This window comes from Lagenorhynchus albirostris, chromosome 3 (genome assembly GCF_949774975.1).
Source record: "Lagenorhynchus albirostris chromosome 3, mLagAlb1.1, whole genome shotgun sequence".
NCBI classification, from domain to species: Eukaryota; Metazoa; Chordata; class Mammalia; order Artiodactyla; family Delphinidae; genus Lagenorhynchus; species Lagenorhynchus albirostris.
This window is the reverse complement of record NC_083097.1, coordinates 94739021-94762491: the sequence shown is the minus strand read 5'-3', so window position 1 is coordinate 94762491 and position 23471 is coordinate 94739021. Positions and strand designations below refer to the sequence as shown.

The following is a 23471-nucleotide window of genomic DNA, read 5'->3' as shown; positions in this document are numbered from 1 at the left end:
CATATATTGTAAGGATCAGTTTGCTAGTATTTTGTTGAGGACTTTTGCATCTATGTTCATTGGTGATACTGGCCTACAATTTTCTTTTTTTGTGATGTCTTTTTCTGGTTTTGGTATCAGGGTGATGATGGCCTCATAGAATGAGTTAAAAAGTGTTCCTTCCTCTGAAATTTTTTGGAATAGTTTCAGAAGGATACATGTTAATTATTCTCTAAGTATTTGGTAGAATTCACCTGTGAAGCCATCTGGTCCTGGACTTCTGTTTATTGGCAGTTTTTAAATTACTGATTCAATTTTAGTATTGGTAATTGGTCTGTTCATATTTTCTATTCCTTCCTGGTTCAGTCTTGGAAGATTGTAGCTTTCTAAGAATTTATCCATTTCTTCTAGGTTGTCCATTTTATTGGCATATAGTCGCTCAGAGTAGTCTCTTATGATCCTTTGTATTTCTGTGGTGTCTGTTGTAACTTGTACTTTTTCATTTCTGATTTTATTAATTTGGGCCCTCTCCCTTTTTTTCTTGATGAGTCTGACTAAAGGTTTATCAATTTTGTTTATCTTTTCAAAGAACCAGGTTTTAGTTTCTTTGATCTTTTCTGTTGTTTTCTTCGTCTCTGTTTCATTTATTTCTGCTCTAATCTTTACGATTTCTTTCGTCCTACTAACTTTGGGTTTTGTTTGTTCTTTCTCTAGTTGCTTTAGATGTAAGGTTAAGTTGTCTGAGATTTTTCTTCTTTCCTGAGGTAAGCTTGTATCACTATGAACTTTCCTTTTAGAACTGCTTTTGCTGTGTTCCACAGGTTTTAGATCATTGTGTGTTTGGTTTCATTTGTCTCTGGGTATTTTTAATTACCTCTTTGATTTCTTCAGTGAGCCATTGGTTGTTTAGTAGCATATTGTTTAGCTTCCACGTGTTTGTGTTTTTTGCAGTTTTTTTCTAGTAGTTGATTTCTAGTCTGGTAATGTTGTGGTCGGAGAAGATGCTTGATATGAATTCAGTTTTCTTAAATTTACCAAGGCTAGCTTTGTGTTTCAGCATGTGATCTATCCTAGAGAATGTTCCATGTGTACTTGAAAAGAATGTGTATTCTGCTGCTTTCGGTTGGAATGCTCTATAACTATCAGTTAAGACTGTCTAACCTAATGTGTTGTTTAAGGCCTGTATTTCCTTGTTGATTTTCTGTCTGGATAATCTGTTCATTGATGTAAGTGGGGTGTTAAAGTCCCCCACTATTGTTGTGTTACTGTCAGTTACTCGTTTTATGTTTGTTAACATTTGCCTTATATATTGAGGTGCTCCTGTGTTGGGTGCATATATATTTACAATTGTTATATCTTCTTCGATTGATCCTTTCATTATTATATAGTGTCCTTCTTTGTCTCTTGTAACAGTCTTTATTTAAAAGTCTATTTTGTCTGATATAAATATTGCAACTGCAGCTTTCTTTAAGAGTTCCATTTGTGTGGAATACCTTTTTTCCATCTCCACACTTTCTGTCTGTATGTGTGTCTAGGTCCGAAATGTGTCTCTGGTAGGCAGCAAGGTAGGTAGGTCTTGTTTTTGTATCCATTCAGCCAGTCTATCTTTGGTTGGAGCATTTAGTCTGTTTTCACTTAAGGTAATTATCGATATGTATGTTCCTATTGCCATTTTGTTAATTATTTTGGATTTATCTTTGTAGGTCTTTTTTCCCCCTTTTATTCTCTTCTCTTATGATTTGACGACTGTCTTTAGTATTATGTTTGGATTCATTTTTCTTTTTTGTGTATCTATTATAGATTTTTGTTTTGCAGTTAACATGAGGTTTTTGTATGAGGAGCCTGTATCTGTACGTGCTTGTTTTAAGTTGCTGATCTCTTAATTTCAAATGCACTTTAGATACCCTGCATTTGTACTCTTCTCCTATCATGATTACTGTTTTGATACTATATTTTACATCTAATTGTTTTGTGTATCCTTTAACTGACTATTATGGATATAGATGATTTTACGAATTTTGTCTTTTAACTTCCCTACTAACTTTGTGCGTGGCTGATTTCCTGCCTTTATTATATGTTTGCCTTTACCAGTGAGCTTTTCCATATCATAATTTTCTCATTTCTAGTTGTGGCCTTTTATTTTCCACCTACAGAAGTTCTTTTAGCATTTGTTATAAAGCTGGTTTGGTGGTGCTGAATTCTTCTAGCTTTTGCTTGTCTGTAAAGCTTTTGATTTCTCCATCAAATCTGAACAAGAGCCTTGGTGGGTAGAGTGTTCTTGGTTCATCACTTTAAGTATATCACTTTAAGTATATCATGCCACTCCCTTCTGACATGAAGAGTTTCTGCTGAAAAATCAGCTGATAGCCTAATGGGAGTTCCCTTGTATATTGCTTTTGATATTTTCTCTTTACCTTTAATTTTTGTCATTTTGATTACAATGTGTCATGATGTATTTCTCTGTGGGTCAATCCTGTATGAGACTCTGCACTTCCTGGACCTGGGTGACTGCTTCCCTAGGTTAGGGAAATTTTCAGCTATTATCTCTTCAAGTATTTTCTCAGGCCCGATCTCTCTCTATTCTCCTTCTGGGATATAATGTGAATATTACCACATTTGATGTTGTCCCAGAAGTCTCTTAAACTGTCCTCATTTCTTTTCATTCTATTTTCTTTATTCTGTTTGATGGCAGTGATTTTCAGTATTTTGTCAGAACTAATACATTCTTCTGCCTCATTTAGTTTAATGTTGATTCCTTCTAGTGCACTTTTCTCTTCAGTTATTGTATTCTTCAATTCCATTTGGTTGTTCTTTATATTTTCTAATTCTTTTTGATGAAGTAAGTTCAGGAGATAGATTCATAGTCTTTCTGTTTGCATCTTTGTATTTTGAATTATTGAAACCTCTGATTTCTCAGAAACCTTTTTGGCCCCTAGTTTTTCTATTTTCTTTTTAATAATTTTTATTGTTTTCCTTTATTTAAAAGTTTATTGTAGAAAACTTGGTGGTTACAAAAAGCACAAGTAAAATCAAGTGATTATCACCTATAATATCCCTACTGGGAAATATCATTTTGGTGCATATTCCACATTTATGTGAATATGTGCCTGTGATGGTTTTAATGAAATTGAAATCTTATGCTGCTTTATATTTAGTATTTTTTGATAATTTTTTCATACTATTAAATATGCTTTTATAGTATCTTTAATGGTAGCTAAATTATCTTAAGGTTTAATAAGCGAGTTATGATCTGGTACTGTTCTAAACACTTTTATGTATTCACTTAATCTTCATAATAGTCTTATCAGGTTGCTGCTATTATCCTCATTTTACAAGTGAATAAACTGTGGTACAGAGAGATTAAAGAGCTTATCTATATATATGTGTACATACCTAGCAAGTGGCAGAGCCAGGATTTTGAACCCAGGGAGTTCAGAGTGTGTGCTTTATATCTTTACTACAGTATATACATCCTACCATAGAGTATAATATCCTTTACTTAACCAATCTCCGCTAAACATCTTTGTTGGAAATTTAGGTTTACCTTTTTTTTTCCCAATAAAAATAAATGTTTTGATGAAGGTGAAATTCTTCTAAGTGAATCTCTTCATATCTTCCATTTGTCATCTCAGGCATACCTCCAGTGTCATAAATACATAAACTGTATGTTGATTGAAAGTTTAAATAAGTTTTCTGAAGTATTTTATATCACATTCTCTTTAGATGTTTCAGTGTACTTGTTAGTATAGTTTACCATTGAACAACATGGGTTTGAACTAAGCAGGTCTACTTACACATGGACTGTTATCAATAAATACGTACTAGAATACTACATAATCCGTTGTAGGTTGAATCCGCAATATAGAACTGTGGATCCAGAGGGCTGAGTGTAAAGTTATAGGTGGATTTTCGACTGTGTGGACATTGATGCCCCTAATTCCTGTTTTGATTGTGTCAACTGTATTTTTTTTTCCTTTACAGTTGACATCCTGCTAAAGGCTGTGGGAGACACTCCTATAATGAAAACAAAGAAATGGGCTGTAGAGCGAACCCGAACCATCCAAGGACTCATTGACTTCATCAAAAAGTTCCTTAAACTGGTGGCTTCAGAACAGTTGGTAAGAAAACAATGGTGATCATTTCCCTACAAAAATTCACAAAACATTTGTCTCTCAGTATTCAAGGGGGATTTCAGGAGCATCCTTTACAGATGCTCAGGTTCCTTATATAAAATGGCATATTTGCGTATAATCTGTACACATTCTCCCTTATACTTTAAATCATTTCTAGATCATTTATGATACCTAACACAATGTAAATGCTACATAAATAGTTGCTGGTACACGGCAAATTAAAGTTTTGCTTTTTGGAACTTTCTGGAATTTTTTTCTCCAAATATTTTCCATCACATTTGGATGAATCCGAGGGAGGATGCAGAACCCATAGATATGGAGGGGGTACTGTAGTTCCTAGGCAACAATGAATAACTGTTGTATGTAGAAATATATATGGAACCACATATGTTACTTCAGTAATGTCCTTTTATTTCTTTTGTTAGTGGAATTTCCGTGCTTTATTGAAGGATTCTCTGGAGAACCCTGAAAAGAAATGAATTTTAGATTTGCTTTTAAATGTGGACTGACTTTTTTTTTTTAACCTACCGTATTGGTTGTTTTCCTCAAAAAGTCACTGAATGCCCATGCAGAAAGATCTATCATAGAATATCGGTATAGAAAGTTTTGGGGTTTTCTTTGTTTTGGTATTAATGTTGCTTCCTTCCCATTCTCAAGGTAATCAGTATACCTTTGCCATGTGCTGTGGAAGAACTAAGAGGTATACAGTTGACCCTTGAACAACATGAGTTTGAACTGTAGCAGTCCACTTATCCGTGGATTTTTTTTAGTAAATACATACTATACTACTACACAACCTGCAGTTGGTTGAATCTGCCTTGTATACACAGATTTTTGACTGTGCAGTGTGGGCGCCCCAACCCCCTCGTTTTTAAGGTTCAGGTGTACTTATTTCATATTATGATACGTGTTAAGCATTTCATGGTGAGTTGTTAGGATTAAAATTTTAAATGCCACAGGTTTTTAATTTGGTTTTTTTTTTTTTTTTTTTTTTCTTGTGGTACATTGGCCTCTCACTGTTGTGGCCTCTCCTGTTGCGGGGCACAGGCTCCGGACGCGCAGGTTCAGTGGCCATGGCTCACAGGTCCAGCCGCTCCGCAGCATGTGGGATCCTCCTGGACCAGGGCACGAACCCGTGTCCCCTGCATCGGCAGGCGGACTCTCAACCACTGCGCCACCAGGGAAGCCCCTTAATTTGGTATTTGGCCACAGAAATTTAAATGTCTACATGTATTTGACATTTTGTCACATGTTATGTTAATATATAGAACGCCTTTATTTTCAGACCACAATCTTGGTCATTGTTAACTCAGGTAATGTATATGTGGATAGATAATTGAAGAATCACTAAGTATTTTTTAAATACAGTTATGTGTAAGGATTGGGTGATTATTTATGAAAGTGAGGTGTGTTGGAATTTATTATTTATGAAAGTGAGGTGTGTTGGAATTTATTTCTTTTTGTCAATGAAGAGGTGGAAACAACTCTGATCTAAGATTTTGGTTGTAAGTGACTTTCACAAAAGTGTCATGTCATGGGTACAAAAGTAAGTGCAAGATAGGTTAATCACTAGAAGTTATTTGAGGTAAGGATAGCATAGAACCAGGGATTCCTCCAAAGGAAGTTGTAAGGGAAAAGTGATGGGGATTTTTGAGTTTTACAGGTGAACATCTCTGTTTGTGATCACTCGGAATGAGAAAAGATCTGTTTTATAAGAGTGCTATATAGAATTTAATTAAATTTCAGAGATGGGCAAGGATATTATAGTGTCATCCACTTGCATATGGTAGCTAAAACCTGAGGAGCAGAGGACCTTGCCTAGAGTCCAAGTCTAAATGGAAAAGTTAGGGTAATGAGGACATACACTTAAGAGAAATGAGCAGAGGTTATCTCTACTAACTGTCTACCATGAAGAGTTGGAGAGGTAGGTAACCAGAGGAGTACCAAGTAATTAAGGCATTACTTTTAGAAATTTGTGGATAGAAGAAAAGGTGAAAGAATGCTGTGTTCTATGTTAATGTTAGAGTTTTGGCATTTTGTATTGCTTGTATTCAGTAATCTGAAAGGACTTGGTTGATGTCAATATATATTAGGTTGAACCATGTAAAACTGCCATCAATCAATCATTTTAACCAAAAAAACTTAGCAATTTCACGTGGTCCAACTTTAAAGCTTTGTAGCAAATCTGATTATCTCTTCCCATTTAAGCAATAGGAAACATAAACAAAAGTAGTCTTTTTGTCACTTTTCCTGATTAAACTAGAACTCACATCTTCTGGCTTCATAGAGCTGTACCCTACCTTATTTTCACAAAATGAATGTCAAAAGAAAAAGTAATGCTGGGGATTCTAGGAAGATAGCAGTGGTGTCAGAAGGCATGAATTCCCACAAAAATGTAGTCAACTAGAAAGCAAAACCAAAACCCCATCATCAGTATAGTTATAACAGAACTTAGATGACAAGTATCCTGAAACCTAAGATTCAAGTTGGTGGGAATACCCACCAATGACCACAGGATCTGCGTCGTGTTAGCAAATGTGCTGAAAAAAAATAAACAGTAGGATTGGCATCTGATAGCACTGAGAAAGGGAGAACCTGGAAGTAGCTAACAGGTATTCACCGGAAAGTACAGTGGGCCAATTTAAGAATAGTAGCTGAAATTGAGAGTGTTTGATTCTCTCCAATAGCAGGCGATTACAATATATCTGCATAAGGAGGACTTAAGGGACTGGAGCAGTCTAGCCCCTGAGAACTCTCAAAACAGACTCAGGCTCCCTTCCAAGACAAGATCCCACACTGAAGAGGAACTTCTGGAAGTGAAACACATTTAAACAGGGAAAGGAAGGAAAAAGAAGGACCAGGTCAAAATGGAGAGGAACAACCTGGAAAGCTCAGAAAGCAGACCTCCGGCACTTCCCTGGTGGCGCAGTGGTTAAGAATCCGCCTGCCAGTGCAGGGGACATGGCTTTGAGCCCTGGTCCGGAAAGATCCCACATGCCACAGAGCAACTAAGCCCATGCACCACAACTACTGAGCCTGTGCTCTAGAGCTTGTGAGCCACAACTACTGAGGCCACGCGCCACAACTACTGAAGCCCGCATGCCTAGAGCCTGTACTCCTCAACTAGAGAAAGCCCATGTGCAGCAACGAAGACCCAGTGCAGCCATAAATAAATAAAATGTTAATTGTTAAAAAAAAGAAAGAGGGGCTTCCTTGGTGGCGCAGTGGTTGAGAGTCCCCCTGCCGATGCAGGGGACGCAGGTTTGTGCCCCAGTCTGGGAAGATCCCACATGCCGCGGAGCGGCTGGGCCCATGAACCATGGCTGCTGAGCCTGCGTGTCCAGAGCCTGTGTTCCGTAACACGAGAGGCCACAACAGTGAGAGGCCCATCTACCGCAAAAAAAAAATAATAATAAAAATAAAGAAAGAAATAAAAATAAAATAATAATAAAAATAAAGAAAGCAATAATAAAAATAAGAAAAATAAATAAAAATAAAGAATAATAAAAATAAAGAATAATATTGTTTAACACTATACAAAAAACAACAGTAGAGGGAGCACTGTGGAGTTAGCAAAACTACACTAACTCATTTCATTCTAAAAGTTGAGGAAAACTGATTTCATATACAAGTAAGCAACAGAGAAGTATCAAGGTTAAATCCTGCACAGTGTTATAAGGAAGCAAAATAAACAGAGTAACATCCCTAAAGACAATGAAAGCATGCCAGAGAAAAATGTGCTTACACGCAGGTCAGTAACTGATTTATTATGTCAAAACAAGTGTCAAAAGAAAGATGATACAAGACACGAAAGAACAACATAAATCAGCAATAGTAAAACTCGAAGTGACAGAGCTCAGGAAAAGAATTACAGGTTAAATTTCAGAAATGGAGACTAAACTAGATGGAATATAAGAGCAAATAAACAACAGGTAATGGCTGAAGAAAAATAGAAGGAAAAAAGAAGAATTTTCAAAATCAAAAAGATATACCTAGGAATAAAGATACCTAAGGAGGTAAAAGACCTATACTCTGAAAACTATAAGAAACCAATGAAATAAATTGAAGACAACACAAACAGAAAGATATACTGTGTTCTTGGATTGGAATAATCAGTGTTGTTAAAATGACTATGCTACCCAAGGCAATCTACAGATTCAATGCAATCTCTGTAAAATTTCCAATGGCATTTTTTCACAGAACTAAAACAAATATTTTTAAATTTTATATGGAAACATAAAAGACCTTGAATAGCCAAACAACCTTGAGAAAGAAGAACAGAGCTGGAGGAATCACAATCCCTGCCTTCAGACTATACTGTGAAGCTACAGTCATCAAAACAGTATGGTATTGCACAAAAACAGATACATAGATCAATGGAACAGGATAGAGAGCCCAGAAATAAACCCACGCACTTATGTCAAGCAGTCTACTACAAAGGGGACAAGAATATACAATGGAGAAAAGACAGTGTCTTCAGTAGGTGGTGCTGGGAAAACTGGACGGCTACATGTAAAAGAATGAAATTAGAACATTCACTAACACCATACACAAAAATAAACTTAAAATATATTAAAGACCTAAATATAAGACCGGATACTATAAAATTCCTAGAGGAAAACATAGGCAGAACACTCTTTGACATAAATTGCAGCAATATTTTTTTGGGTCAGTCTTCTAGAATAAAGGAAATAAAAGCAAAAACAAACAAATGGGACCTAATTAAACTTAAAAGCTTTTGCATAGCAAAGGAAACCATCCACAAAACAAAAATACAACCTACTGAATGGGAGAATATATTTGCAAATGGTATGACCAATAAGGGATTAATATCCAACATATATAAACAGCTCATACAACTCAACATCAAAAAAACAAACAACCCAATTGTAAGGTGGGCAGAAGAACTGAAAAGACATTTTTCCAAAGAGGAAGTGCAGGTGGCCAACAGGCACATGAAAAGATCCTCAACATCAGTAATCATCAGGGAAATGCAAATCAGAACCACAGTGAGATATCACCTCACACCTGTCAGAATGGCTGTCATCAAAAAGAACACAAATAACAAATGTTGTCAAGGATGTGGAGAAAAGGGAACCCTTGTATACTGTTGGTAGGAATGTAAATTGGTGCAGCCACTGTGGAAAACAATATGGACGTTTCTCAAAAAACTAAAGATCGAACTACCTTATGACCCAGCAATTCCACTCCTGGGTATACATCTGAAGAAAACAAAAAAACTTGTTTGAAAAGATACATGCACCCCTGTGTTCATAGCAGCATTATTTACAGCTGCCAAGATATGGAAGCAACCTAAGTATCTATCAACAGATAAATGCATAGAAGATGTGTACGTACACACACACACACACACACACACACACACACACACACACAAATGGAATATTACTCAGCCATAAAAAAAGAGAAATTTTGCCGTTTGCAGCAACATAGATGGACTTGGAGGGCATTATGCTAAGTGAAATGAGTTAGAGAAAGACAAATACTGTGTGATATAACTTTACACAGAATCTAAAAAATACAACAAACTAGTGAATATAACAGAAAAGAAGCAGACTCACAGATATAGGGAACAAACTAGTGGTTTCCAGTTTGGAGGTAGGGGGACAATATGGGGGTGGAGAAGTGGGATATACAGACTGAAGGATGCAAGATAGGCTGAAGGATGTGTTGTACAACGTGGGGAACATAGCCAATATTTAGTAATAACTGTAAATGGAAAGTGACCTTTAAAAATTGTATAAAAATTTTTTTAACTTAAAAAAAAAGTTAAACAGCATCTGGTTGCTCAGGCTCGGGGATGGGACGGGAGGTAGAATGAAATGTAAAAAGAATTTGAGAAAATGACAAATACTGAGTATAAACAAAGGAGAGTAAACATAGAAATAGGAGTCCCTGAAGAAGAAAACCAAAGCAAAGGAACAAAACAAATACTTAAAATTATAATTCAAGGGAAATTTCTTCTAAAAAGATTTGAAACTACGTATTAAAAAAATGTACCAAGATCCTGAGAATACCAACCCAGTGTAATAATCACCGAGACACATTCTGGTAAGATTACTGGATGTGAAATAAAAAGAAAAATCCTTTGGACATCTAGGGGAAAAAGGACATGGCTTAGGAAATTAGGTTACCGTCAAAGTTGAGCAGCAAAGATACAAAGAAAGTGTGAGATAAGGATTTTATATACTACAAAACTGACATTTAATCAGGGCACAAAACTGTTAGCAGTGTGCAAGAACTCAAGAGAATGCTGTTCCCATGAACCCTCCCTACAAAATCTCAAGTTTATAACAACCAAAATAACTAAAGAGACATCTATATAAAGACTGGTGATTTAAAAAGAAATCATTATTCTTTAAAATTTTATCCTCCTAAGCTCTAGCATTTAGCTGAAGATTGTATTTTGAAATTTTTACCTCCATGGAACTTCCATTTAAACTACCTTAATTACTTTTTTTAAATTAAAGTCACTTTCAGTTGCTAACTCCTGTTACAGAATTCCATCAGGTTCTTATAGTTCTCTACCGTATCTGCTGTACTGTCCCCTCAACACTCACATCTTATTTTTGTTTCTTTTGCCTGCAGAGTCCTAATTATTACTCTCTGCACCTAGTTAAGTCCTAATTTGTTCCTCATTTTTTTTTTCCAGAAAGCCTCTCCTGACCAAAAGGCTAGGCTAAACTAATGCCCCATCTTTGTGCTACAGACCTTGTCAGATGCATTTTCCCTATCTATATTCTTATCTATTCAGGTATGTTTGCTTATTGAGGGGAGAGATCATATTAATCTTCATAATTCCACACCTTGTGCGTTTCCTAGCACATAATAGACACTCAGGGATTGTTTGCTGAAATAAACTAAATTGTTGTCCAGAGCCCTTTTCCTAATTTAAAATGTTCCAAAGAGTAAAATCTATGTTCACTCATAGTTAAACTGTCAGGAGCTAAACACAAATTATTATATCCTTATCACAGGAAATTCACATTAAAATGCACACTGATTTCAGTTGTTTCTGAAATTATGTTAGAACCTTACTCAGCCTTAATAATGAGTTGATATTTAAGCATGAACTTTTTTTTTTTTTTGCGGTACGCGGGCCTCTCACTGTTGTGGCCTCTCCTGTTGCGGAGCACAGACTCCGGACACGCATGCCCAGGGCCATGGCTCACGGGCCCAGCCGCTCTGTGGCATGTGGAATCCTCCCGGACCGGGGCACAAACCCGTGTCCCCTGCATCGGCAGGCGGACTGTCAACCACTGCGCCACCAGGGAAGCGCCACCAGCATGAACTGTTTTTAAATAATTTAATAAGTCTAACTAATGTCTATTGAGTACGTATATCAAGCACTTACACTTGATGTGTACTGTCTCGTTTTATTTTTCCCAGCAGCTTCAAGAAGTATAGGTCCTGTTATTTTCTATATTTACAAACAAGGACACAGTTTGAGAAAAGTTATTTGTATTTATAGCCGAAATTCAAACCTAGATCTCAGTAGAGCCCCTACTCTTAATTACTGCACTGTATTGCCTGAAGGAGAAATATAAGTGATATTTATTCTTGTTCTAGCTGATGTCCCAAATAGTATCTATCACCTAATTATTCTGATAGATATTTTTAAGGTCTATGTGAAGCCCAGGAAATTTGTCTTAAAATTTGATTGTAGACAAGGAAAATTGAATATGTTAACCTGCAAGTAATGTTTTGCTTTCTAAAAAGAAAACTATCAGAAGTCACTTGGACACTGATCTTTTGTTTCAGTATCTTCAGGAATTTTTTAGGTACTAAAAATGTTTCAGTAGAAACAGACTAAACTGAAACATTGAACAATGAATTCTTTAATAAACAAGGTTGTAAGGACATTAGGTTTCAATTATGCTACATTTTTGCTACTTCATTTGGCTGCAAGTGACTTTACAGAGGTCTCACCCAGCCTGAGTTTTCAGAGGTGGTAATGGTCAAAAACCTCCAACCGTGCATGTCATTTACTCAAGAAAAATGCATCAACTATCTCAATTATTAGATGTTTTTATTTGAGGCTGTGTGTGTAAAATTTTGTTAGGAGAAATTCTGTCTTTAATTATGAATAAATGAGAAACTTGATATTTTTACTAATTTCTTGGATAAACCTTCAAAAGCTGTTTGTAAAAACAAAAGTTTCTTAGTTATAAAAAGCTGGGAACAAAAATTCTGTTATTCCTCCAGAGGAAAGACATGCTCTTCATAAAGATCTCACTAATTGACTAATTTATGAGAATTAGAAAGAAGGGGTTTAGGGAAGCTTTCTTCAGTTCTGAAGACAAATAATTTGAAATAGCTGGCTGATTGGCACCCAGAAAAATGCAGATTAATCTGGATACCATTAAAACTGAATCACCATAATTTTCTTCTTTCTTGCAGTTTATTTATGTGAATCAGTCCTTTGCCCCCTCCCCAGACCAGGAAGTTGGAACCCTCTATGAGGTAAAACATTACTGCTTTATTTTCTTCATGGAATATGCTCATCTGTGTATAGTATGATCATTAACTCACATCATTTAAAGAGATGATAAGCCATTCTTAATTGTCTATCAAGAAAAGAGATTACTTTCTTGTTCTCTGTTATATCTCTAACACCTTGAACTTAGTTGGATCTCAATAAATTATACAGTGATTGAAGAATTAAATAATAACACAAACAGAAGATGACTATGAAATATGACCAGAAAGTAAGATCTCCTTTTTTACCTACATGTAGTATCTTCTACATTGTTTTTATAATCAGTAATCCAGATCTCCCTCCAAGAAATTGAAAAGGAGACTATGTAGGAATGACTTTATTCAGCATTCTTACAGCACCATTACTAGAAAATAGTACATACATTATAGTCAGATGTAGAGAAGGGACAAGGTTAAAATGTCTGCTTATCTATGCTTAAGGTGCTTAAAGGACAAATTTTATTAAACATTTATGATTACTAATATGTGTCCAATAGTAGCTTGCATCTGTTGAAAGAACTAGCCTTTTATGGATACATGTACATGTATGAGGATGTTTATGATCAGTATAACATTTTTTTTCTTAGCTTCATCTAAGAATAACAAAAATTGAGTTTAATTTATTGCCGTTTTTCTTTTTGTAGTGTTTTGGCAGTGATGGTAAACTGGTCCTGCATTACTGCAAATCTCAGGCATGGGGATGAGCTACAGAGGAAAAGATATTGATAACTTAAAATGAATCTTCACAAAGCAAACAGCTCTGAAAAGTTTTGATCTTGTGGCAAGAGACTTGTGGATGTGATCTCTTCAGCATGCATCTACTGTGACCCATGTCTATACATTTAAAATATCCACAGAGTAGATGGACTCACAAAAATGTGATTTGTATTAAAACACAAATCAGCATAAAAGATTGACATTAGGGTTTACCCATTACTACAACTATTGCTCCAGAGCTGCCTCCAAAGTGTTGAAAAGGAGACTAAGATTATATAAAGCTGCTTTTGTACCACTTCTCAAAATGACTGAAACTGTTTACTTGAAAAATTAGCACTCTGCTGATTCCCCCCCCCCCATAAAAGTCAATTTACTAAAGGATTCTTTTGGGGCTTATTCAGGGGAGTGCAATTTGTTTGAGGTATGTGTTTTGCCTTTTCTCATTTACATTTCTATCTACAGTGTTACCTTGTGAAACAAAGTTGCATTGACCTTCTGGCTTTATTACCTTGCATAGTCCAGTAGAGGGCAACCCAGCTGACAGAAAGAGTTAGGCAGTTTGGTTTTACCTCTTTGCCAGAAGACAATAGCTATTCCTGCTAATCTCTAGCAAACATCTAGCCAAGAGAGCACACATGTTGACACACTGGAAGATTGCTTTAGAGAAAATTCGTGGTTTTGGTTTAACTTTTATTGGGAAACAGAAGGAATTTTACAAATTTTGGACAAATGAGTCATCTGACTCTTTTCAATCTTATCATTTAATGATTCTTGAGTCCCAGTGGTTATAACTGTGGTATGAAACTCTCTCTTATTTTTACAGTGTCAAAAGCACTCAATGAGTAAACGAGGCAGCATCTTTCAGTTTTTTATAATGTATTTTCCAGCTTGAAAATGCTCAAAGAATAATTGGAAAATAGCTAGATTTTATGTGTATTTCATGCCATGACTAAAAGTACCATTTTTTACTGATGCTATTAAACTGATAATTGCTTTAAATAAAATTCAGCCTTTTTTCTTCATTCTATATTGTATTTGTAATGCAGCATTTTTTTAAAAAATTCCAATAAATTGAATGGAATGTTCAAACAGGATCTAAGGTGTATACAAGAATTCTAAGTGTTTATTTTCAAAGGTGATGAGAATGGTATGATTTTGTCAAAGGACTTTGAACTACATTTATGTCCTTTAAGTCCCAGAATGTACTTTATGGTTAATGATCTGCCATACATTATCATTAAGGGATGCTAAGGAACAATTCAGTTTAAGGTGATGAAATCACTGTTCAGTTCTCATTTTCTGCCCGAGAACAAATTCCTAAGTCCCCTTATAATGATGTCCCTGTTTAATAAATTAATGCAGCTAGTATTAACACTGAAATAATACAGGTTGAATTGTGTAAAGGCTAAGTAAGAAATTAGTATGTATGTTGAAAGCTGGAAAGAATGTTATTTTCACGTCAAATAAGTTGAATATGGAAAGGATCTGTTCTCTAGTTTTGTGCTCTTTCAGTTTACTGAAGGATATGAATATATTTATATGCATATATATTTAACAGATAGGAAAAATGTGTTTAACCTATGTGTATCTTATGTTTGCTGCTAAGGTTTCAAATGATAGACTATTAATAGTCAAAACTACTTGAGTTTGAATTTGTGTCATCAACTTAATTATTCTTTTCTGATCTAAATAATTTACTAACTTACTCAATCTGAGGTTAGCTAAATATGTATACTTTGTTTTTTTCACTCACAACCTTTAAGAATATGTAGGGCTTTACACTTTTTAAAACCGTATTTACATTATTCTGTGCTGACTATACAACATTTACTCATAAGCCTGGATCCCATAAGTTATTTGGTTATTAGAACCTAGAACGCAATTCACAAAATATTTTTGCAGATGTCTGGTTTAAATGAGCTTGGGGGGGGGACTAAACCCTCAGGTTATATTTTAAGTTTTCCATATTTATGAATGAGAAAATCAACATCAGTAATGCCACGCCTTATCTTACTGTGCAAAGATGACCCATTCTACATACAGTGTATATAATGTTAGAATAGTGTGCTTTGCGTCTTTGAAGCTGCCTGTGCCGAGGCCTTCACAGTGAGTTCCCCATATTTAGGGTGTAAGGTAAGCTAAGAATGTTTATCTGGAATCAAAATAAGATTGAATACTTCCTGGAATCTATGATTTCTGTAGAAGTTTTAACCCTGAAGGGACCTTTAATATCATCTACTCTGACAAGATTAGAAAACTCAAAGAGAAGTGCAGACCATGCTTTTAAATTATATAGCATTAGTCAACCAGTTTAGTTGTGTGTAACCCAAAGCGGGAAAGTACAGTGTTCAGAGGTATGATAATGAAAATCACCTTTGTAATATACTTAGTAAGCTTCTGGACTAAGGGAATTCAGCTACAGACCACATAATGGAAGGAAAGTATTCAGAAAACAGTTCAGCAGGTTTACTTTTACAAATACTATTTTCCTTCAAAATTGTCCAACCCACACTGGATTATTCGCTGTTTCCTGAACGTGCATTGTTTGTTTGTTTTTCTGTTTCCTACACCTCCCCCCCTTCAAATCCTACCTCTCTGCCTAATTCATTTTTTAACTTTCTTAAAGCTTATCTGAATCTCTCAAGGAGGAGATACTCTCTCCCTCATAAGAACACAGCAGACTACCACTATTACAGCAGTTACTGCGCTTACTCCCTTACAAGCATGTCCAACACCCTTTCATCATTGTAATATCCCTGAAAATAGGATGTTTGGGGGTTTTTTATTTGGTACCCACACACATAATAGTACATTTCCTTATGCACGTATAATCAGGAATTCATTATATATTGAGTGGGATGTGGTTTGCAGAATGATTTAAAGCAGCAATAAAGGAAATTTGCATGTTTTTAATTTTTGTATGGCAGAAGATGAAAATGTTTGCAACATATGACAGGGTTTTGATGTCCAATCATTGAAGAGCTCATTTCAGTTGATAAGAAAAAAGACCGTCTGAAAAGTGGGCACAATACATTAAAATGTAATTCCAAAAAATAAAAATATAGATGGCTAATAAAGCATGAAAAGTGCTAATCATTAGTTATAAAAAGTACAGGTAGGGCTTCCCTGGTGGCGCAGTGGTTGAGAGTCCGCCTGCCGATGCAGGGGACACGGGTTCGTGACCCGGTCCGGGAAGCTCCCACATGCCGCAGAGTGGCTAGGCCGGTGAGCCATGGCCGCTGAGCCTGCGAGTCCGGAGCCTGTGCTCCGCAACGGGAGAGGCCATAACAGTGAGAGGCCCGCATACCGCAAAAAAAAAAAAAAAAAGTACAGGTAAAAACTACGAAATGCTGAGTATCACCTTTCATAATATCAATAGTTAAAACAATTATCAGTATTGGCAACATTGTGGGGAAATAAGTCCTGTCATATTCTTGGTGAATGGAATGTGAATTGGTACTACAATTTTAGGGGACATTTTGGCAATCTCTTTCAAAAGCCTTGAAACTATAAATTTCCATTTGTTTATTCACATAGAGTGCCTACTATGTCCTCAGCATTGGAATAAGATATAAGATTCCTGTCGTCCTGGAACTTTCATTCTGATTGGAAGGTAGATTGTCAGGTACGAATTTAAATAATTCTTGAAACTTTAAGTTGATTTTTTGAAATAATAGAAAGTAAAAAGATAAAATTTGATACCAAATATTAGATTTACCTGTCTTTTTTTTTTTTTTGGCCGCGCTGCACGGCTTGTAGAATCTTAGTTCCCTGACCAGTGATTGAACCCAAGCTCTCGGCAGTGAGAGCGCGGAGTCCTAGCCACTGAACCGCCAGGGAATTTCCTGTATTTTCTTATATGATATGGATGAAGGAAGGATAAAACAAGTATGTATATTGAGTGTGATTAGAATCTTGAGTTAGAGGAATCCTTATAAATCACAGTTCCTTCTATGTTCTCATATGGAGCAGATATACCTGAAACTTATTGGTTACTTAGTGATAGCCATAAGGAAAGCCCTATCCATTTTGAGGTGGATTTATTCTTTATAGAACTCTCTTCCCTCTGCCTTCCTCCTAAAACTATTTCTTCCCAGTTCTATTATATATCTAGATCTATGAGGCATATCTTTTCCCCCTTTCCCACCTCAGTTCTCCCAAGTCTTCTACTATCTTAATCATGGCAAATCCATTCCTTCCAGTTGCTCAACTAATTATTAATCCCTCTCTAACCCACTTCCAGTCTTATCAGCAAATCCTGACATCTTTACCAAAACATGTTCAGAATCCAGCCATTTTTCATCTATTGTCCCACTCTAGCCAAGCCACCATTATCTTTCACTTGAACTGTAATAGCCAGCTAATTGGCTTCCCTTTATCTGCTCCCTGGCCAAAATCCCCAAGTGGCTTCCCATATCAGAGTAAAAGTTGAAGACTTTCATTGTCCTATGTGATCTGAAGTCCCCATTTCTACAGCTTACCACCCACCTCCGTGTTCATCTGTGTTATTATCCAAACACTAGACTTGATCCCATCCCAGGGCTTTTGTGCTTACCATTTCCTCCATCTGGAAACTTCCCCCAGACAATTGCATTTCTCACTAACATCCTTCAGTCCCTGTTCAACTATCACATGACACCTCCTCACCACCTTCTACCTTCTTTCTCCTGCTTTATTTTTCTCCATCGTGTATTGTATACGGTACTATGTGTCCATTTCTCCATATATACTGTATTTGTTGGGGTAGCTACCCCCAGCCCCATTAGAACATATGCCCTCTGAGGGCAGAGACTTAAGTTTTGTAAGCAGTGCCAGGCATATAGTACATGCTTGTGAAAATGTGTCAGATGGATGGATAGACCAATATTACTGAATCTCTAATAATTCTAACTCCTTTCTCTGGATATCTGTCACATGTCAACATCTGTCTTAAAATGTGATGATCATTGACATGGGCAATGCAGAGTGCGGTAGAACTACCACCTCTGAATCTAGGTATCCTACTTATGTTAATAGAGCCTGTAATGTCAGTCACTTTGGGGGGAGGGAGGGACAGTAGTTACAATGTGCAATTCTATGGGGAAGAATATGGGTTTTCTTTACAGAGAAACCAGAAAGAAAGACAAAAAAAAACCTTGAGAGAAACAAGTCTAGTCTGCTGGATTTGAACGCACAGCCCCAGGGATCCTTAAAACTAGCAGTTGAATTACTCTAGCCAATTACCAGTATGTTTTTGCTGGAGTCACCATTCATGCATATGCAAGGCACTGTGTACTAGGTGTAGAGAAAGGAATACAAAAATGAAATGTAAAAGGAGCCTGTCCCAAACATCTCACTGTCAAGATAATCCACCTAAGTAACTACAATACCTGCTGCAAAGTGGTAAGTGCCATAAGAAAGATACTGATTATTGCCTTAGTTGTTCAAGAGGAGATATAACTTATTTGAGAGGAAAGCATTTGAGCTAAGACCTTAAGGTAGGATCTGGACATATTGAAATGTCTTTCTAGTGTCTAGGCAGAAGGAAAAGCTTAAAGCAGAAGAATGGATTTGGTAACCACAAGGAATAGTGACTAATATAATCTGGCTGGAAGACATTTGGTAAAGAAGAAAAGTAAAGATAAAAGATGAAAAAGGAAATGAGCCAAAACATGGAGAATTTTAAATGCCAGGTTGACAAACCTAGTATGTAGGAAATAAGAGTTATTGAAAGTTTCTGACCAGGAAACATAACCAGTCTGAACTTAAGTATAATTAGTGGATGTGAGTAAAGGATCTGTACTGGGAAGGGCCAGCATAGTAATCCACCCAAAATTAGAATAGAGGCTTGAGTGGAGTGGCAATAAGAATAGAAAGGTGGAAAAACATAAAAGATATTCTGGAGGTTTAAAAAGTTAGCTATTGGTTGAAAGAGCTTGAGAATGAAGCAGGAAAGAGTAGGCAGTGGTGGATAAGGTTCTTGAGCTCGGATAGCCTCATTGTGGAAATTGAACCTCCAGGAAATGAAAAGCATGTTTGAAAGGAGTTTTAAATGTGGTATATTTCATTTGAGGTGCTAAAAGGTATTAGAGATTACTCTCAGCATGTGAGATTAGAGAGATGTGGGAGACATCCACATAGAAAGGGTCAATGAAATTGTGTTGGGGGCGTTAGAGAGGCAATGAATATGAATGTGTGAATATGGCTATATTAGGAAAGATCCTTGAGGTCTCTGAATGTCAGAAGGAGCCAAGAGAAAGTAGAAAATGAACGGTCTGAAAAATTTAGAGAAGTGTAATCCACTATGAAATGCAGAAAAGTTTGTGTTCGATTTTTGTTGTTCATTCCCAATATTTGTGGATTAAAATAGCTGAAATGAAGTAATTAAGAGACTCAATAGAAAACACTGACGAGAATAAAGAAATTATGAGTAAATGATGAAAAGGGTACGAGTTACTCTGTCCCATAATTCTTTAATTAACCACCTCTACATCACAAAAGGTAGGCCTCTGGAGTGCTTTGTACCTGTAGTAGCCCTTTTGGAACAATGTTAGAATAGTTTTAGTGTAATCAGTTTAATCAGGGACGTTTAAGGCTGCAGATGGCACTAGTAAACTTAAATATATACAGTATATACACATATACATACATATGTATATACATAAAAATACCTTGGAGCAAAGTCTGGCAGAAACAGACCAGTCTTCCAGAAGTCTAGACCTTTAATAACCCTGAATCCATCTATAGTGAGAAAGAAGGAATCTCTACTGGCATTTCTTCTGTCCTTCACTTTTTCCTTATTTTCATTCATACTTAACTTGTGTTAATCTCAAAGCTGCTACGTGCTACGCACAACATAGAAATGCATTCTCTTGTGTGTATTACCGGTAGGCTACTTCAGGCACAAGCCTAGAATTGAAGGATTTAAATAATCTGATTAGAACACTTTAAATTACTGTATTAGGAATCAAAAAAAATCAGCATTTCTTTGACCCATTACTTGACACATCAGGTCTTTGCCCTGGATATATTATCAATATTTAAAGGAAATGTTTGATTTTAAAAATCAAAGAGGGATACCCGGCCTTCTATTGTTTCACCAGTGTTGCTCTAGACCCCAGCCTCCCTTGTCAAGCTGTAGTTTAAGCACAGCACATTTAAATTTTTTTAAAAGAAAACTTTGACTTATTTTCACCTAGCCTTGGAGCATATTATCGATGGTTTCAATCGACAGAACAGAAGCTCTCCACCTTGGGAGTGGACTCCATACTCAGCCTTTGTAAACTGTTCAAAATCAATCCCTCGGCTCCATTTGGAAGGAAGCGTCCGTGTCCTTCCTCAGCGTACTGCGCCCCTTCTCCAGACCCCTTCTGTCGACGTCCTAGCGTCGCAAACCAAGGCAGCACAGAGGAGCCTCAGGGAGCGGGGGAGGGGAGAAGAGGGGTTGGGATGGGCGGCCGAAAGACGGTATGTTACGGTGGGGGAGAGATTGCGCGCAGCCCACCGCGAGCACCGGGACCCGGGAGAGAAGGGTTCCGCTAGGGCCGGGGTGCCGAAGGAGCCGGGGCCGTGTGCGTGGGCCTTTCCCGCACGCTCTCGCCGCCTCCGCCACCCTTCTCAGGTCGCTCCCCGCTTCTCCCCACCCTCCGAGGGACGTTGGTACATTCCCGGTGACTCCGAGAGCTTAAAAAGGGCCCGGGGAGGCTGAACCTAGCAGGTTTGGTCCAGATTTGTGTGCGCGGCCCGTACTCTGATCCGCCACGGTGGGTATCTTGGCGGGGGTTTCTTTACGCTGTGGCACTCGTGCATTTGGGGGCTTCGTGGCTGTGTGTAACTGTCTGGCTAGCAGCTAGGAACTCTCACCCCCGGCTCCTCGGCTCACTCAGCTCCTCCGTCGCAGCCCAGCAGCGAGACGCGCGCCGCCAGTCCGCAAGGGATGGAGCGGACCGAGGTGCTAAAGCCACGCACCCTGGCCGATCTGATCCGCATCCTGCACCAGCTCTTCGCCGGCGAGGAGGTCAATGTGGAGGAGGTGCAGGCCGTCTTGGAAGCCTACGAGAGCAGCCCCGCCGAGTGGGCAGTGTACGCCAAGTTCGACCAGTACAGGTGAGCGTGCTTTCGCCCTGATCGCCGAGACTCTCCGGCGCCGACCCTTGAGTCCGAGCGGGCGCCGGCGCGGGCTTGTGGGGAGCGGGTCTTGACTCCCGGAGAGCGCGGGCCGCCCGGCGCCCGCAGCGCCTACTCTCCCAGTGCTCCCGGCCGTCTCCCGCACCCCAGCGCCGCGCCTCCTCGCCCGCGAACACCGGGGCGGGCGTTCGGTGCTTTGGGCCGAAGGCGTGTCCCACTGGCAGGAGACTGCGTCAGGCTCCCAGAGGGGAGGCCACCGAGCGGTGCAAGTTTTCTGTTCCTTTTCTTGTTGATCAATCCCTCGGCTTCCGAACGGCCACTCCTTCTGCCACCCGCACCCCCCCGCCCCGCAAGCGGAGCCGTTGCTAGCCTAGAACACGGAGGAGATGCGGGGAGACCCCGGTGGCTGGATGCCCTCAGACTCTGGCTGTCTGGACTAACCGGGGTGTTCTCAGGAGAGCACTCCAACAGCGGTCCGGAGAAAAGGGTGACGGTGGAGGACGCAGTTAAACGACACCAATTCTCCATCACTTCTCCCTCGGTCGCTTGCAAGCAGGCGTCTGCCAGCAAGCATTTTTGTTAATACAAAATAACGACTTGGGGTTGTCAGCTGCTGTTTTTCAGTTTATGATGCCCCCTCTCCCAAACCAGTTGGACTCCCCGGGCTGGGGGTTTATTTAAACCCACTGTCAGGTTCTCGAAATAAACGAGTGCTTTTCTTTCAGCCCCCAAGCAATATGCTTTTCCTTATCCTTAGATCTGAGGGTCTGGAATGTAAATTGGAGACCCCTGCTCCTCAGAGGTGCTTGAGTGAGATGCCTTGGCTTGGAGATTAAATAAAAAATGAAATAGCCTACCAATCCTCTGGAGAGAGAAGTAAAATTTAATCACCCTGAAGAATGAGGGTTTCTTTTCCGAAGGGTAACCAGCGCTTCAGTCTTAATGGTTGGTTGTGATGAGGTCAGGGAAAGGAGCATAGTTGAAAGAGAAGAATAAGAAAAGATGAAGCTTTCCTTTGAAGCCTGAAGCCGTTTCAGTTAGTCACTTTACGTCAGCATATACAGTGTGTTTGGTAAAGTTTTGTCGCCAAGGGCTGTTTCAGTTGTACTTTAGGAACTGAAATAGAAAAGTGAAGTCTACTTCGGATCCTATTTTCCACTTGCAAGTGGTTCTAGGAAATTCCTTTGGTTCCTATCCTTCTGTGGCTGCCCATAAAGCTACCAGAGTAATTTGGCATTAGCTCCAAGTAATTGAGGGCTTGTTATGGGCTCTAGTACTCTTACAATCACTTGACACATGTATTAACTGCTAACCTCACAACAGCTCTGAGATAGGTACCATTCTTATCCCTGTTTTACAGGTGAGAAATAGTAGGCAATGAAAAGGTTGGATTACCTGCACAAGGTCATACTAATGTTCCTTAGCGGCTCCAGGATTCAAATTAGCATTATTCTAGAGCCCACACTCTAAACCACTGCTAAACCCCCTGTAGACACAAGGTGGCCATAATAGTTTTCTCCTGCCTAGATTTATTACTGACCAAGTGAAATTAATTAAGCGGGGTATGCTGTATGGACTTTTAATCTATAGAACAAGGGCATTTCCAGGGGCCTTGAATTTATCTTGATTGACAAGCTCTAAACCACTTGAAACCTTGGGATTGACCTGTTCCACGGGTTTCTGAAGCACAGCTCAGTAAAATAATGGGTGCATTCCTAGGCGGGCAGTTGGAGTAGGGAGGGAGGGAGATGGGAGAGCAGAAATCAATGTGGTAGTATTTTGCGTGTGTAATAAGTGTCCTAGTACTGTGAAGGAATCTGATCTCTGACCTTGGGAAGGCCAGTGCAGAAGAATCAAGACAAAATATGTTCCACTGGGGGCCAAGCAGTAAATTGTCTGGAAGAAGCCCCAGAGAAGCAAGACCCTAGGGCTGGAGGAGGGAAAAGTAGGATCCCTGGTACAGGAACCATTTACTGTGAATTGAAGGCTGTGTGCACAGCTGCCTGCTAGGTCCTTGAAAGGGCTCCAAAGTAAGGA

The 23471-nt window shown here is 38.4% G+C and overlaps 1 protein-coding gene across 5 annotated transcripts in view; it reads left to right on the top strand.

The window, feature by feature from the left end:
- The window catches only part of LOC132517005 (cysteine dioxygenase type 1), a 37999-nt gene that overhangs the window by 4735 nt on the left and 9793 nt on the right, over window positions 1-23471 (top strand). For 2 of the 5 annotated variants that reach the window (XM_060143416.1, XM_060143415.1), the window contains 3 exons: window positions 3961-4097; window positions 12534-12596; window positions 21208-21413. In XM_060143416.1, the coding sequence (XP_059999399.1) occupies window positions 3961-4097; window positions 12534-12596; window positions 21208-21413 (406 nt within the window). Of the gene's footprint in view, window positions 1-3960; window positions 4098-12533; window positions 12597-13255; window positions 14333-20863; window positions 21071-21207; window positions 21414-23471 lie in introns of those variants that run through there. The other 3 variants (XM_060143418.1, XM_060143417.1, XM_060143419.1) reach the window with 3 other exon arrangements.